Below are 11,988 nucleotides of genomic sequence, written 5' to 3'. Positions count from 1 at the left end.
ATTAACTCCAGAGTATTTTTTTTCCTGGGTGTTGCCTGCCTGGATTACAACTTTGGAGTGTCACCGGGTGTTGCTAATAAGAAGAGACTCGACCAGTTTTTGTTCCCCACAAACATTCTCACCCGTTTAGAGTTAAAAGTGTTGCTCGCCCGCTTTAGCTTAGTTCACGTTTTTGCCTCTTTGAAGCGCCGCGGGAGTGGTTGTCTCAGCCGCCGTTAGCCTGCTAAGCTAACCGAGTTCGAGTTGCCTGGGTTGCTGGCGAGGAAGCCGTCCAATGCAGGCCATCAAGTGTGTGGTAGTAGGGGACGGGTGAGTCAAAAACATAAGCTTATATTTGAATTTCGCCGTTTTAGAATGTCACCGGGAGTCTCTTCGAACGGGTAAAAAGTTAACATAGTTGTCGCTGACCCAGTTACCAACAGTTGGCTAGCCGCTAAAAGCCTCGGATAGCATGCCAACTTGTGCGACAGCTGTTGTTGTGCTCCCGAGTCCAGCTGGGTCAGACAGATTGATCGACATACTCCGGTTAGGTGTGCCTAGACGGGCCATTTATCAGACACGCCGCAGGATCTTAGCTGAAATAGCTGCCTAACAGTTCTGTCCCGTGTAGAAGTTTGTAAAAGAGCTTGGAAAACAGATTCATTGAACCTGCGCTTCCATGCGCTTCTTTACACTTGTTAAAATATTGAAATCCACCGAACATTTCTCAGAAATATTGTTTGTGTCTCATAATGCAATGGCGCTAAACCAATCCATTGATTTTATATATTTATAAAAGCAGATAACTTGAGAGTAGAATGGCGTTTTAGAGCGATTAAACGAAGATGGAATGGATGTGTCTTGGATAGGAATGTTGGCTTTAGTTGTTGCATTCAAAATAATAAATAAGGTTTAAAATGAAACCACACCATCAGGGTCAGGTCAAAGTTGCAGCTTTCTATTTTATTTGTGAAAGTTAATTCTATTGGCCTCAATCCTCAAATGTACATACATAACAATACAGCACTATGCCACTATCTATCATGTTATTACTCAGCGGTAGTTAGGACTGTAAATGCACCATATCCCTTAAGTGGGTTAGGTCATGTCTGTCTGATGTTTAAAAACCTGATTACATTTTATACAAGGAGAAACTATTTCCGTTTGGTGTTGTGAACAGCATTCCTAGCAACCAGGAAGCAGCCAGCGTGCCTCATCTTTATCTCTCCAAATTACTTGTTTCCTCTAATTTTTCCTCCTAGGGCTGTGGGTAAGACATGTCTGCTCATCAGCTACACCACCAACGCCTTCCCTGGCGAATACATCCCCACAGTGTAAGTCACTCATACGGACACGCCTTTTTATTGAGTCACTGTAATGTGAACAACAAAAAAGGGTGTGTTTTCTGGTTGTAAAAGGCACGAAGCTCACCTGATTCAAAGATAACAGACTTTGCATGTATTCGTTGCATCAAATCTTTGTTAGCGTCCTGTTTTGGTTTTGTTTGTTTTGTTGTGTTTTTTTTTTTTTGGGGGGGGGGGGTTGTTTGTTTGTTTTTTTTAATTGGTGGTGGTGGGGGGGGGGAGTTACACAATTTAGCCAATAGCTTTATTAGACTTCCGTGATCCTTATCATTGCCGTTACCATTCATCATTATCAGTGTACTTTGGATTCTAATCTCTACCTCCCTTTTCCCAGCTTTGACAATTACTCTGCCAATGTGATGGTTGATGGGAAGCCAGTGAACCTGGGCCTGTGGGATACAGCAGGGCAGGAGGACTATGACAGGCTCAGGCCTCTGTCCTACCCACAGACGGTAAGAACAGGGGTTTTTCTGTGCAATAAGAGAGCGGGTTTATTGAGACGATCCCACGGTGGCTCAGTAAAATGTCATTAACCAGCTCAGATAGCAACATGGTGGCCTTGATAAAAGAAGAGAAGAAACGTTGTGTTCCTGCTTCCCTTCCAGTTCAGTATTTACCTTTTTTTTTCTTCATTGTACCAAGGCAAGAAATCCTGTCATTCCACAAATGCCATGTCCTATTTTCACTGTCCACTGCCACCATTGATTCTGAGGTGTAGAAGACTACTCTCACCTGGGTGACGTTTTAGTCACGTGACTTCAAAATCTCCCGATCATAGACCCTTTTGTTTCTGTGCCACCGTTTTCCCCTTGAAAAGCTTCTTTGCAACGTGTCAAGATTTTCATTTCAAATGTTCTGGGTTTCCATATATGGATTAAAAAAAAAACATGCGCATACAAAGCGGCCGATGGAGTGCAGGCCACCGTTAATCACTTTGCCTCCATTGACTGGGAGTGATTTAAGCAGCCGGGCTCTCTGCAGCCAGCAGAGCAGAGCCTTGTCTCCACGGTACCTATACACTGTCTGAGGGACGAGTGCAGGAAGTGAAAGGAGCTCTTGTTTGTGCTCTTTGTCCCTGCAACAAGCTGGCCTCAGTGCCAAGGACTCGCTGGGAGCTGGAAGTGGAACTCACTCTCAGCTGTAACCTGCACAGCTCAGACTGGTCTCTCCATGTCCACTGCAAGATCTCATTACAAACTGATGAATTACATATTGTCCAATTATTTAATTTAAGTCATTGCTGTTTTTCATGTCCCCTCCCCCACACCCAGGATGTCTTCCTGATTTGCTTCTCACTCGTCAGTCCAGCCTCCTTCGAGAATGTCCGTGCCAAGGTGAGGAAGACCCGCTGTCTGTTATCGCTGCTGCTACTCATGTCTGTAATTCTAATGTTACCGTTATTTTCTTTTACATCACAGACACAGTGCATAAAAATGACTGTGTACGCCTCCAGTGGAGCAGAACTTACTCAGACTTTGTTTAGATCCCCATACTTTCACACAGTGTGACAAAGCACACATTGCCTTCAGTGTCTGAGGTCACTGGGATGAGCTGAAGGCGGCTCAGTAAAGTGTCATTAACCACCTCGGACTGCAACAAGAGCGCCGCGAGACAAGGAGAAAGTAAACTCCTTGTTCCTGCTCATCGTCCGTTTACCGCCTGTTTTTCTTGCACCAAGTCAAGATGCACTGCCGAAATATTTCTGCATACGTTTCAGACTTTTAGATTCCCATGTTTCCACATCGTGTGACAAAGCCCATATTGCCTGCGGTGTCTGTTTCAGCCACTGACATCATCCAGCTCACAAACAAAACCAAGGATGCTGAGTTGACCTACTAATCCGATATTAATGTCTGGCCTGAAATGCTTATATTTTATTGCAGCAATAGTCCTCTGGCTGCACGCTGATCCCTCTGCCAGCTGCAGTGGGTGGAGGGCTCGCAGCGAGCCTGTGATTCATACATCCACAATTTTCTAAAACGGAGGAAAGAGTCCAAACAGCCTTTTGAAACTGCAGCGCAATAAAACTTGGAGTAACGGTGAAATATTTTAGTGACTTGAAATGTGTTTCTTAAATCAGCAGATGTGAGGGCCTGGCTCCTCACCACAGCACAACATTTGAGCTCACTGGTGAATTTGACCTGTAAATAAGATGTGTTGTTGAGAGTGCTGTGCTGAAGGTGAAGAAAGACTGTTAATAAAACCAGGCAGGGCATGTGCCTGGATCAGAGTATGACAAAGACCATCATGTGACATCACCTCATGGGTGATAATGTTGTCAATGGATGCCAGTTACGAGGTGAAAACACATCTCGTGGTATGGGCGCTGTCAACCTGGACTGAAGTGCACTCACGTTCTCCTTAGTTTTACTGTGTTTTTTAAGATTTGACGTCTGAGTTTTCCTCCAGCACACTTCTGTCTGTCCTCTGACCCTCTGCCTCTTCGTCCTTCCTTCAGTGGTACCCTGAGGTCAGACACCACTGCCCCAACACTCCCATCATCCTGGTGGGCACCAAGCTGGACCTGAGAGACGACAAGGACACCATTGAGAAGCTGAAGGAGAAGAAACTCACCCCCATCATCTACCCCCAAGGCCTGGCCATGGCCAAAGAAATAAGTCAGTTCTGAGTCTGCACAACACCACAATTTCATCCTGCTTTTTAAAATCATTTTCTTTTGACCTGTAGGGAAGTTTTGCCACAGAAAACGTTTTTCTAAAATTAGCATCAGGTGGTTTGACACTATTGTTTTTGGAGAGCCAACATCCTGCTAATGTCACGTGGTCACCAGCTGCGTTTGCATTACCCCGAGAAATGCGCGAAACCTAAATATTGCAATAAAAAACTGGTCATGGAAACGCCTGCAAATCACAATCGTACTTTTACAAAATTTTAGAAATATTGCTTTTATTTTGCGAAAAACTCACGGAAATGTCTGTATTGTTATAAATGTTAATGAAAAAAGATAGAGGTTGTGTGTTTTCCTCTGTGCTGACCGACAGGTGCGGTGAAGTATCTGGAGTGCTCAGCTCTGACGCAGCGCGGCCTTAAGACAGTGTTCGACGAAGCCATCCGGGCCGTGCTGTGCCCCCCGCCCGTCAAGAGGAAGAAGAGGAAGTGCACATTGTTGTAAAGAGAGAGCGGCAGGGAGAATGTAGTCCAGTTATGGTCACAACTCACTCCTCCTCCCCTTCAGTCGGGCCCCCCCCCGCCCCACACCCCACTCAAAAACATCTGTTCACCACGTCTCTTCTCTCGCTCTCTCACTGAAGCTCTGGTAGGTCAGACTTCCCTCTGAAAGAATTTGGCAGATTTAAGGTTTCCTGACCAATCTGGTTGCTTTCATCTGCCTTCTTCTTTCAAATCAATAGGAAAAAGTTGACTTGGCCTTAGGGGGGTTGTAAGGAAATGGCGTGAATTTAAACAAGAAGGATTTTTTTTTTTTTTTTTAACGGTTTCTTAGATATGTGAAAAAAGAAAACACTACTTGAACGTGATTATATCTAGGAGTAATCCTCATTTTTAAATTCATGAGAGAAAGATTAACCACACTGCACTATTTCCCCTACACGAGATTCCTGCTGCCTTGATGAAATTTTGCTTAGTATAAAACCTGTTTTTTTTTCTCTCTCTTTTTTTGTTTTTAAATAGAAGTTGATTTCTCCTTTTACATTAACTGCTTTGACTGACCGTTTTGTTTACACGTCACCTGACTTGACGGAGGCGTCGCCAAAGCCCCGGTCAACGGTCCACACACTGCGTCGAGTTGAACACTAGAACTTTTTAGTTCTCGTCACTTTGTTTTTGAAGCCGAGCACGACCGCCCGCAGTCGTTTGGAAAACGGTTCCTCCTCAGGCGACTGGGTTGGAGCTCGTCGCTGGAAGGAAGTAGAAATGACTGCAGTGAACTAGCGTTTCAAACCAAGTCCCTGCTAGATGTCTTTAACAGGAAGTTCTCTTCTTTTCCTCCCTAATGCGTTCCAGATGGATCCATTGCTTAACTCTCCAAAGTTATTACAGAATACTGACAGTATTTTCCTGACTCCATGTCGAAGGTCCAACGTTGTGCGATGTGTAATAATTGAATCTGAAGAGTCTCTGTCATGATAGTCGGTGCTGAGAAAAGCGCTCGTTGACATTCTGGTGTTTTTTCTCGCTGTTCAATCTCCATATTGATGTTCCAAACCCTGTCAGTGACTGGGCTGCATATTGAAGTCGTTGGGCCTCGAATGCTTGGAGTGATGCAGTCGCGTTGTCTTGCACGGTGTAATCCCACGAGAAGCAACTCCTCAACAAACGCTCGGTGTAGGAAATTTTATTGGTGCCCCAGTGAGCCACGACAAATCTCAACTTATTTTCATCAGTGTTTTAATAGCAAGTGCACTCTCTTGATTTCATTTTAGTGTGGTCTCATCTAATTTCAATTAGCAGTAAAAGTCCTTTTTTTAAGCAAATAATAAAAAGAAAAAGTTCAAACATTTTGTTTTGTGTCTTCTTTTGAAACAGCTGTTTGGGAAGTTTACTGCAGAGTTTAAAAGTGCTCCATTTTATTTTGTAGCATTTTCAGATCGTGATTTTGCATTCCAGACATTCAAATCGTTCAGCTAGAATTTCTTTCAAGATTTTCGCAAGAAATAAGTAGTGCAAGTGTGATTCTATTAAATGATCTGAACGAAAATTTAAATCATGTCTCCACTCACCAGACAAGAAATATTCCCATATTCATTAATATTTCTGCATATTAAAATAATGGCTTGATTATTTGGGGTAACTTGAGAACTACTGGTGCTTTTCCTTCAGTTTAACTGGCTCAGCAGTGTTCCTTCACAGCACTACTGGGTAACATTTGAATTTTCAAAGCTGCTTCACAGTGAAGGACTTCATGTCCTGGAGGCCGTTTTCATGCCGCGATATAATATGGCTGTCGAAGGAGAAAAGAAAGCTGAAGTCACAGCTTCAGTTGTGACTGCCTCGTGCTTTCCACTGCTCAAAGATCAGCTCGGCAGAGACGGCATCTTCCACCGCTATCCCTGTGAAGAGAGAAGTCACCTCAGTGTCAGGCAAACTCAGCGCAATCTTATCTCTTTTTTAGTTTCCATCCAGGTTGACTTACCCAGGGATTTGAAAACGGTCGTCTTCTCTCTGTGAGCAGGCTTTGTCCCATTTATGACGTCTCCCAGCTCTGCGAAGATCTCAGCCTGAAAACAATTCATATTCACCAACAAAAGCAAAACTCATGTAGGCAGAAACGCATTGTGGATATATTTGGTGAGGAGAGTGAGAAACTGACCTCAGAGAGGATCACGTCGCCCGACTCGACTGCTGCTGCCTTTCTGCTGTCGACGTACACCACCGCCTCCTTCATCAGCACGTCGTCCAGCTCGCGCAAGTCCGGCCTGCAGGCGCCCACAGCTGCACGGCGACAGGACAGGAAGTGACATCATACCTTCAAATCTTGTATGCTCTCCAGAGGTGGCAAAAGTATTTACATTCTGTACTTCAGTAAAAGTATGGATACATGTGCAAAAAAAAAGTACTTTGGTAAAAGTAAAAGTGCTGATTCAACTTCTTTACCCAATTGAAAGTAAGAAAGTACAGGTTCTGCAAGGTACTTAATTAAAAAGTAAAATGATTGAAGGAAAATTATTATTTTTTGCAATTAATGAAACAATACATTTGTTGATAAGCCGAAGTACTCGGAAATACAGTAATTTCCTTCTAAAATATGATCCAGTTTTCCATTTAGCAACACAACAGCATAGTTCAAATAGCTCCATTTAAAGCAACAACTACAGTAATAAGTGAATTACTTTTAAGAGAATTAGTATATTTTAAACTCAAAAGCAACAAGTATGATTTTCCAAAGTATCCAATTTAAAGTGCAGATATCCGTGTACAAATAGGGAGTCAAAATAAAAAGTTGTCAAAAAAAGAGATACTCAAGTAAAGTACAGATCAAATCTAAGTCCAGTCACAAAGTATGAATACTTTGTTACCGTCGCTCTCAAATAGTGATCTACTAACAAGATGTACAGTGGCACCTTTAAACAAACAAACTCCAGTGCTGAGATCTTTCTTGTCTACCTGCCACGTGGGCGCCAGGCTTGACCCACTGGCCAAAGAGCAACGGCTTCACACTCTTGGTCACGGTGACGATGACGTCGGCTCCGCTCACCGCCTCCTTCACCGAGGAACACACCGTCACCGGACCGCTCACCGACTGGCTGAACCGCTCCGCTCCCTGTCTGGTGTGGTTCCACACGCGCACCTGTGAAGAGAATGCAGGAGACATTATACGAGTATCCCTCCCACCCGCAATCCCCTCCCAAAAAAATTAAGCAATTGAGAATTTTTAATGTACTTCCTGAGAAATGAAATTGCTGTACATCTTAGCAACAGTGGAGGAAGGACCGAATTAGGCTGGCAACTTTAATTATTTTTCGTTAAACACAAGTTCTGTGCCAAAGAAAACCCAAACCAAAGCACGACCTTCTACAGACACAGAGGCAACATCAACCAAGTTTAAACCGTGTCACAGAGTAGGGAGAAGGACATGCCCTCAATTGATAACAAAGTGAGAGGAAAAATGTATTTCTGCAATAGTTTAATGAAGAACTTGGAGAGAAGAAAATGGAGAGGATTTTTTAAAGTTAATTGGAAAAAATGAAACAAAATATGTCAAAACCAGCTGTAGCCAGTACACGATTGAGTCTTTACCTCTTTAAATGAAAACATGTCGGTGAACACATTGTAATGGCTCACGGCCTGGTTACCACTTCCAAGGATGGCCAGCACCTCTGCGTCAGGGGGCATCAGCAGCTGCATGACAAAAGAAAAAAACAAAACCTCACTGTCACCACGACGTCATACGATTTGGAGGAGACCTTGGAAACGAACCTTGGCAGAGATTGCTGAGGCTGCTGCCGTCCTCACGCCTGTGATGACCTCGCCATCCATGATCTGCAGGATGGAGATGTGTGAAGATAGTAGACAGTAGTTAGTAGATAAGTCGCATCTATCGAGAGCTATTCTGTCTGCGGAGTTGTTATGCAATCCTGAAGTGACACTTACAGCCTTGGTGTGGCCACTCTCTGGGTCCAGCAGCAGCACAACCGCACTCCCCGGCACAGTGTCGTACGCACACAGGACTTTGGTGCACAGCAGCCCCTTGCTCGCCATGTAGGCGGGCATGGACAGCAAGATTCTAGAAGAGGGGTGGGCGGGAGGCGTCCTTTATTTTTCTAAATGAAAGTTGGCAACACTACCGTGACCTTGAGCTCAGGAAGAAGCAGGTATTGAAAATGGATGGATGGATGGATGGATGGATGGATGGATGGAAGCGTGACACCAAAAATGTCTTTGAAGCCCCACGGTCTTTATTGAAATAACTCTTAAAACACTGAAAAATTGATGAAATAACGGGCCGCATATGGCACCTGGGCCATAGCTTGCCCATGCCTGCTCTAGAAAGTATCAGCAACAAGCGTCACGGGTTGCCATGGTGTTTTCCTTTTAAAGTATAACTAGTCTAGTGACAGTGCAACAGCAGCAGCCAGCAGGCCTCACCCACCCGTTGTGTTTGTGCAGGGGCAACACGGAGCGCACCGGCTGGACGAGGTCCGCAGGATCCCCCCTGGAGAACTTCCCCAAGGCGTCCTCCAGACGGGGAAGCAGGTCTCTGTGGTGCAACAGGCTCTTCACTTCATCCTCCCAGAGAAGCACAGGCGGCCCCGCCATGGCACAGCACAGAGAAGAGATTCGGTGATGACGAGTTGCGTTCCTCGTGTTGGTCAAAGTTCGAGTGAGCAGCGAGCAACCAGCTCCGAGCTGGGTTCAAGAGCAGCAACAGCAAACAAGTGACTAATTTAATTTTCACAGTGGGCATTCCTGAATGTTGCAGAAGCTGACATCGCATGTTCTGGAGGCAGGTCCGAAGATAACTAACAGGCGGTCCGTGTACATTAACTCTAAACGGACCAAAACTCGTTTTGTGTTCATATCACGTGTGATGTGAACACACAACGTGTTGACATCGTTTTTAACTGTTGACAAGAAATGTTAAAAAACGAATGACAGTATATCATGGTGGTAAAGTTACAAAACATAAACATTAGGTTTTAGGTTTTAAAAATTGGGATTTGAGGAGGTTTGTAGTCTTTCCCAACATGTCACGGTAACAAGGCCTTGAATTAAAAAAAAAAAAAAGTATAGATTTTGATCTAGAAAATGTCTCTTGTAAATAAGATATTTAGCAGAAATTGGTATACATATTTTTTTATTAAAATCCAGATTTGGGAAACATTTGTTGGAAAACTATTTAGTTTAGTGTTTAATACAGCAGTGACATACCCAAATAATTTGCACAAGCATCTACCTGGCATGTGCAACAAGCCAGATTCTATAAATCACCTTCAGAGCTAAATTCTTGCCATGGCTCTGCAGTATCAACCCACAGAGTTCCAGGCGAATTTGACAATTAGAATCAGTTGGTTTGAGGGATGTATAATATAAAAAAAAATCTTTCTGAAGCTAGGTTTGCTCAGGGTACAGTAACACCTTCAAGAATATACATGAGATTATATAACATGGTGTCCTTCCAATGTAGTGTCATTGTAAAAATCTGTTTTTGTACATTTGTAAATCAGTAGCTCAGAATTTGTCAACGTGCTAACCATTTTTTGGATGGAATTGTCTGGGCCTTGCACCTCTTTAATATTTTTGGATCTGAAAGTGTGTTTCCATTTACTTGAGTTACTCAGAATTGGGCAAAAGTCTGATGAACTCCAGTCATCTTCATACAAAGTATTTTAGTTGATTTTTTTCATGCATCCATTCACTGTGCAAGAAACATTAGAATTTGGAAGGTTGTAAATGCAGCTCTATCGTAACCAGTGTGTATCTTTGCCTCAAACAAAGTTACACACTTTATTACTGCAGTGCAGGGGAAAAACTTTGAGTTGTCTAAAAGTGACAGGTGTCAGCATTCATGAGACAGATTTTAAGAAGTATGAAAGATGACCACAACACATGGTTTCAATAAAAAAAACTTTATTCGCAATCAAAACAATGCCAGGAGAAACTACGGCACTTGTGCATAAGACGCACAGTCATGACGTTTCTTTTTTTTTTTTTTTAATAACAAATAAAAAAAAATCTGATAGAAACAAAGTCACAGGAAACAGAGGACAATATTCTTCAATTGGAAACTTGTGACTTTACATCTTTACATCAGTGCAACAAAAATCACACCAGCAGTCTCTCAATAGCCAGCTGGACCGACTGGATCTGCGGTTTCAGCTGAGAGCCCTCCTTTATGGTGACCGAGGTAGCGATGACGGGACGCGACACTCCACAGGCACGTCCCAGCGCCTGCTTGGAGCGGACAAACACGTACGGCACATTCTTGTCCTCACAGAGGAGAGGCAGATGGAGGATGATCTCCAGTGGTTCAGCATCAGCTGCCATCACAATAAATTCGGCAATGCCTCTGTTCAGGGTTTTAGTGGCTGGAAGATAAGATCACAATAACGACAATGTATTCAGAATCATCCGTCCATCATCAATAAAGTAAATCTAATTTGAACAACTTGAAGATATGACTAAAAGAAAAAAATCTAATTTTTAATAGTGGATTTTGGAATGGCCCATTGTGATATTTACAGCGTATTAGCAGACAGATGTTACAATTTCACTTTTAAATAGAATACATACAATCTACATGTACTCCATACATCTTGCCCACAGTCTCTGGTTCATATGACTTAGCATGCCTCAAAGCACACATGGAGCCAGCCTCAGTGAAAGCTGCTCCAACACATCTGGAGAACAAGCAAACCACCGGCTTGGGTGTTTAGCCTCGAGTAACACATCAGTACCAGCCAATGTCTATACTTTCCATCCGTACCTTCATTTGCCCCCTTCCTCAGTTGTTTGTAGTTGGAAGCCTGCTGCACCAGGTCCAAGATGGTCTTGGTCAGCGTGGCGTCGGCAAGTGGGTAGGCCTTTGGATTCACCTGAGGATCAGTCTGTCGAAAGAACATTAAATACACGTTTATTCGTAAGATGTAAGCAGAATAAGGCAGGACTATACCCGGCAAAGAAGCTGGGTGATTTAAATTTCACTCTTGCTGTCTTGTTTCGTTGGGCTGCTAGCAGTTAGCCGTGCCGCTAGCTAATTCAGACTTCAATCAAACACTCACCATCTTGAAGAAATTTGTATTCCTTAAATCTCTCCCTCTCGGCGAAATGCTTCACGGAGGATTATCGGTTTCCTCGCGGTTGTAAATGCACTGAAAGCAAAAAAATACCCCAAAAGTAATCGTGTTTAGTAGCGCTAGGTTCTCCGTTAGCCCTGGTACATGCACCCACTCCTGACGTTCACCGCACGTGTGTGGACTCGACACATGCGCAGTAATGCGCACTGGTGAACCCTGCCGTAACCGACCGGAAGGGACCCCCCCCCCATGTTATTTTTCTTGCCGGATGTAAACAAATACTTTGTGAATTGTTTTGTGCATACCAGAACACTGAAAAAAATAAATAATAATAATAATGTGACAATTTAAAAAAAAAAAAAATCTTTGGCTAAAGCATGACGTGAGACTGTATTTAGAAGCGTTCCATATGTATGCTTGACAAAACAAGG

General features: G+C 43.5%; 3 protein-coding genes across 3 annotated transcripts; 1 reads left to right on the top strand and 2 right to left on the bottom strand.

Annotated features, from left to right (window-relative positions):
- On the top strand, positions 1-5,819 carry rac1a (Rac family small GTPase 1a). The gene is made up of 6 exons (XM_076034629.1): positions 1-309; positions 1,242-1,313; positions 1,678-1,795; positions 2,615-2,677; positions 3,802-3,961; positions 4,346-5,819. The coding sequence occupies exons 1-6, from the start codon at positions 275-277 to the stop codon at positions 4,474-4,476; spliced, it is 579 nt and encodes a 192-aa protein (XP_075890744.1). The 5' UTR covers positions 1-274; the 3' UTR covers positions 4,477-5,819.
- A 253-nt stretch (positions 5,820-6,072) lies between these two features.
- crym (crystallin, mu) lies at positions 6,073-9,209 on the bottom strand. Its single transcript, XM_076034628.1, has 8 exons — positions 8,914-9,209; positions 8,415-8,547; positions 8,241-8,303; positions 8,061-8,162; positions 7,428-7,611; positions 6,634-6,755; positions 6,457-6,541; positions 6,073-6,373 (listed from the first exon to the last, which is right to left on the bottom strand). The coding sequence occupies exons 1-8, from the start codon at positions 9,078-9,080 to the stop codon at positions 6,300-6,302; spliced, it is 930 nt and encodes a 309-aa protein (XP_075890743.1). The 5' UTR covers positions 9,081-9,209; the 3' UTR covers positions 6,073-6,299.
- A 1,165-nt stretch (positions 9,210-10,374) lies between these two features.
- Positions 10,375-11,756, bottom strand: LOC142893758 (NHP2-like protein 1). The gene is made up of 3 exons (XM_076034627.1): positions 11,543-11,756; positions 11,248-11,368; positions 10,375-10,849 (listed from the first exon to the last, which is right to left on the bottom strand). The coding sequence occupies exons 1-3, from the start codon at positions 11,543-11,545 to the stop codon at positions 10,587-10,589; spliced, it is 387 nt and encodes a 128-aa protein (XP_075890742.1). The 5' UTR covers positions 11,546-11,756; the 3' UTR covers positions 10,375-10,586.
- Positions 11,757-11,988: the final 232 nt, after the last annotated feature.

This window comes from Nelusetta ayraudi, unplaced genomic scaffold (genome assembly GCF_046127955.1).
Source record: "Nelusetta ayraudi isolate G7.1 ecotype Tasmania unplaced genomic scaffold, CSIRO-AGI_Nayr_v1 ptg000042l, whole genome shotgun sequence".
In the NCBI taxonomy this organism is placed as follows: domain Eukaryota; kingdom Metazoa; phylum Chordata; class Actinopteri; order Tetraodontiformes; family Monacanthidae; genus Nelusetta; species Nelusetta ayraudi.
Note: the sequence above shows the minus strand (reverse complement) of the source record. Positions and strands in the feature narration are given on the sequence as shown.

Excerpts from the sequence above, each read along its gene's own strand:
- rac1a (XM_076034629.1), top strand. The coding sequence starts at position 275 with ATGCAGGCCATCAAGTGTGTGGTAGTAGGGGACGG. Across the intron at positions 2,678-3,801 it reads TCGAGAATGTCCGTGCCAAG|TGGTACCCTGAGGTCAGACA; the intron begins GTGAGGAAGACC and ends TCCTTCCTTCAG. Across the intron at positions 3,962-4,345 it reads GGCCATGGCCAAAGAAATAA|GTGCGGTGAAGTATCTGGAG; the intron begins GTCAGTTCTGAG and ends GCTGACCGACAG.
- crym (XM_076034628.1), bottom strand. The coding sequence starts at position 9,080 with ATGGCGGGGCCGCCTGTGCTTCTCTGGGAGGATGAAGTGAAGAGCCTG. Across the intron at positions 8,548-8,913 it reads CCCCTGCACAAACACAACGG|AATCTTGCTGTCCATGCCCG; the intron begins GTGGGTGAGGCC and ends CCCCTCTTCTAG. Across the intron at positions 6,374-6,456 it reads GACCGTTTTCAAATCCCTGG|GGATAGCGGTGGAAGATGCC; the intron begins GTAAGTCAACCT and ends CTCTCTTCACAG.
- LOC142893758 (XM_076034627.1), bottom strand. Across the intron at positions 10,850-11,247 it reads GAGGAAGGGGGCAAATGAAG|CCACTAAAACCCTGAACAGA; the intron begins GTACGGATGGAA and ends CTTATCTTCCAG.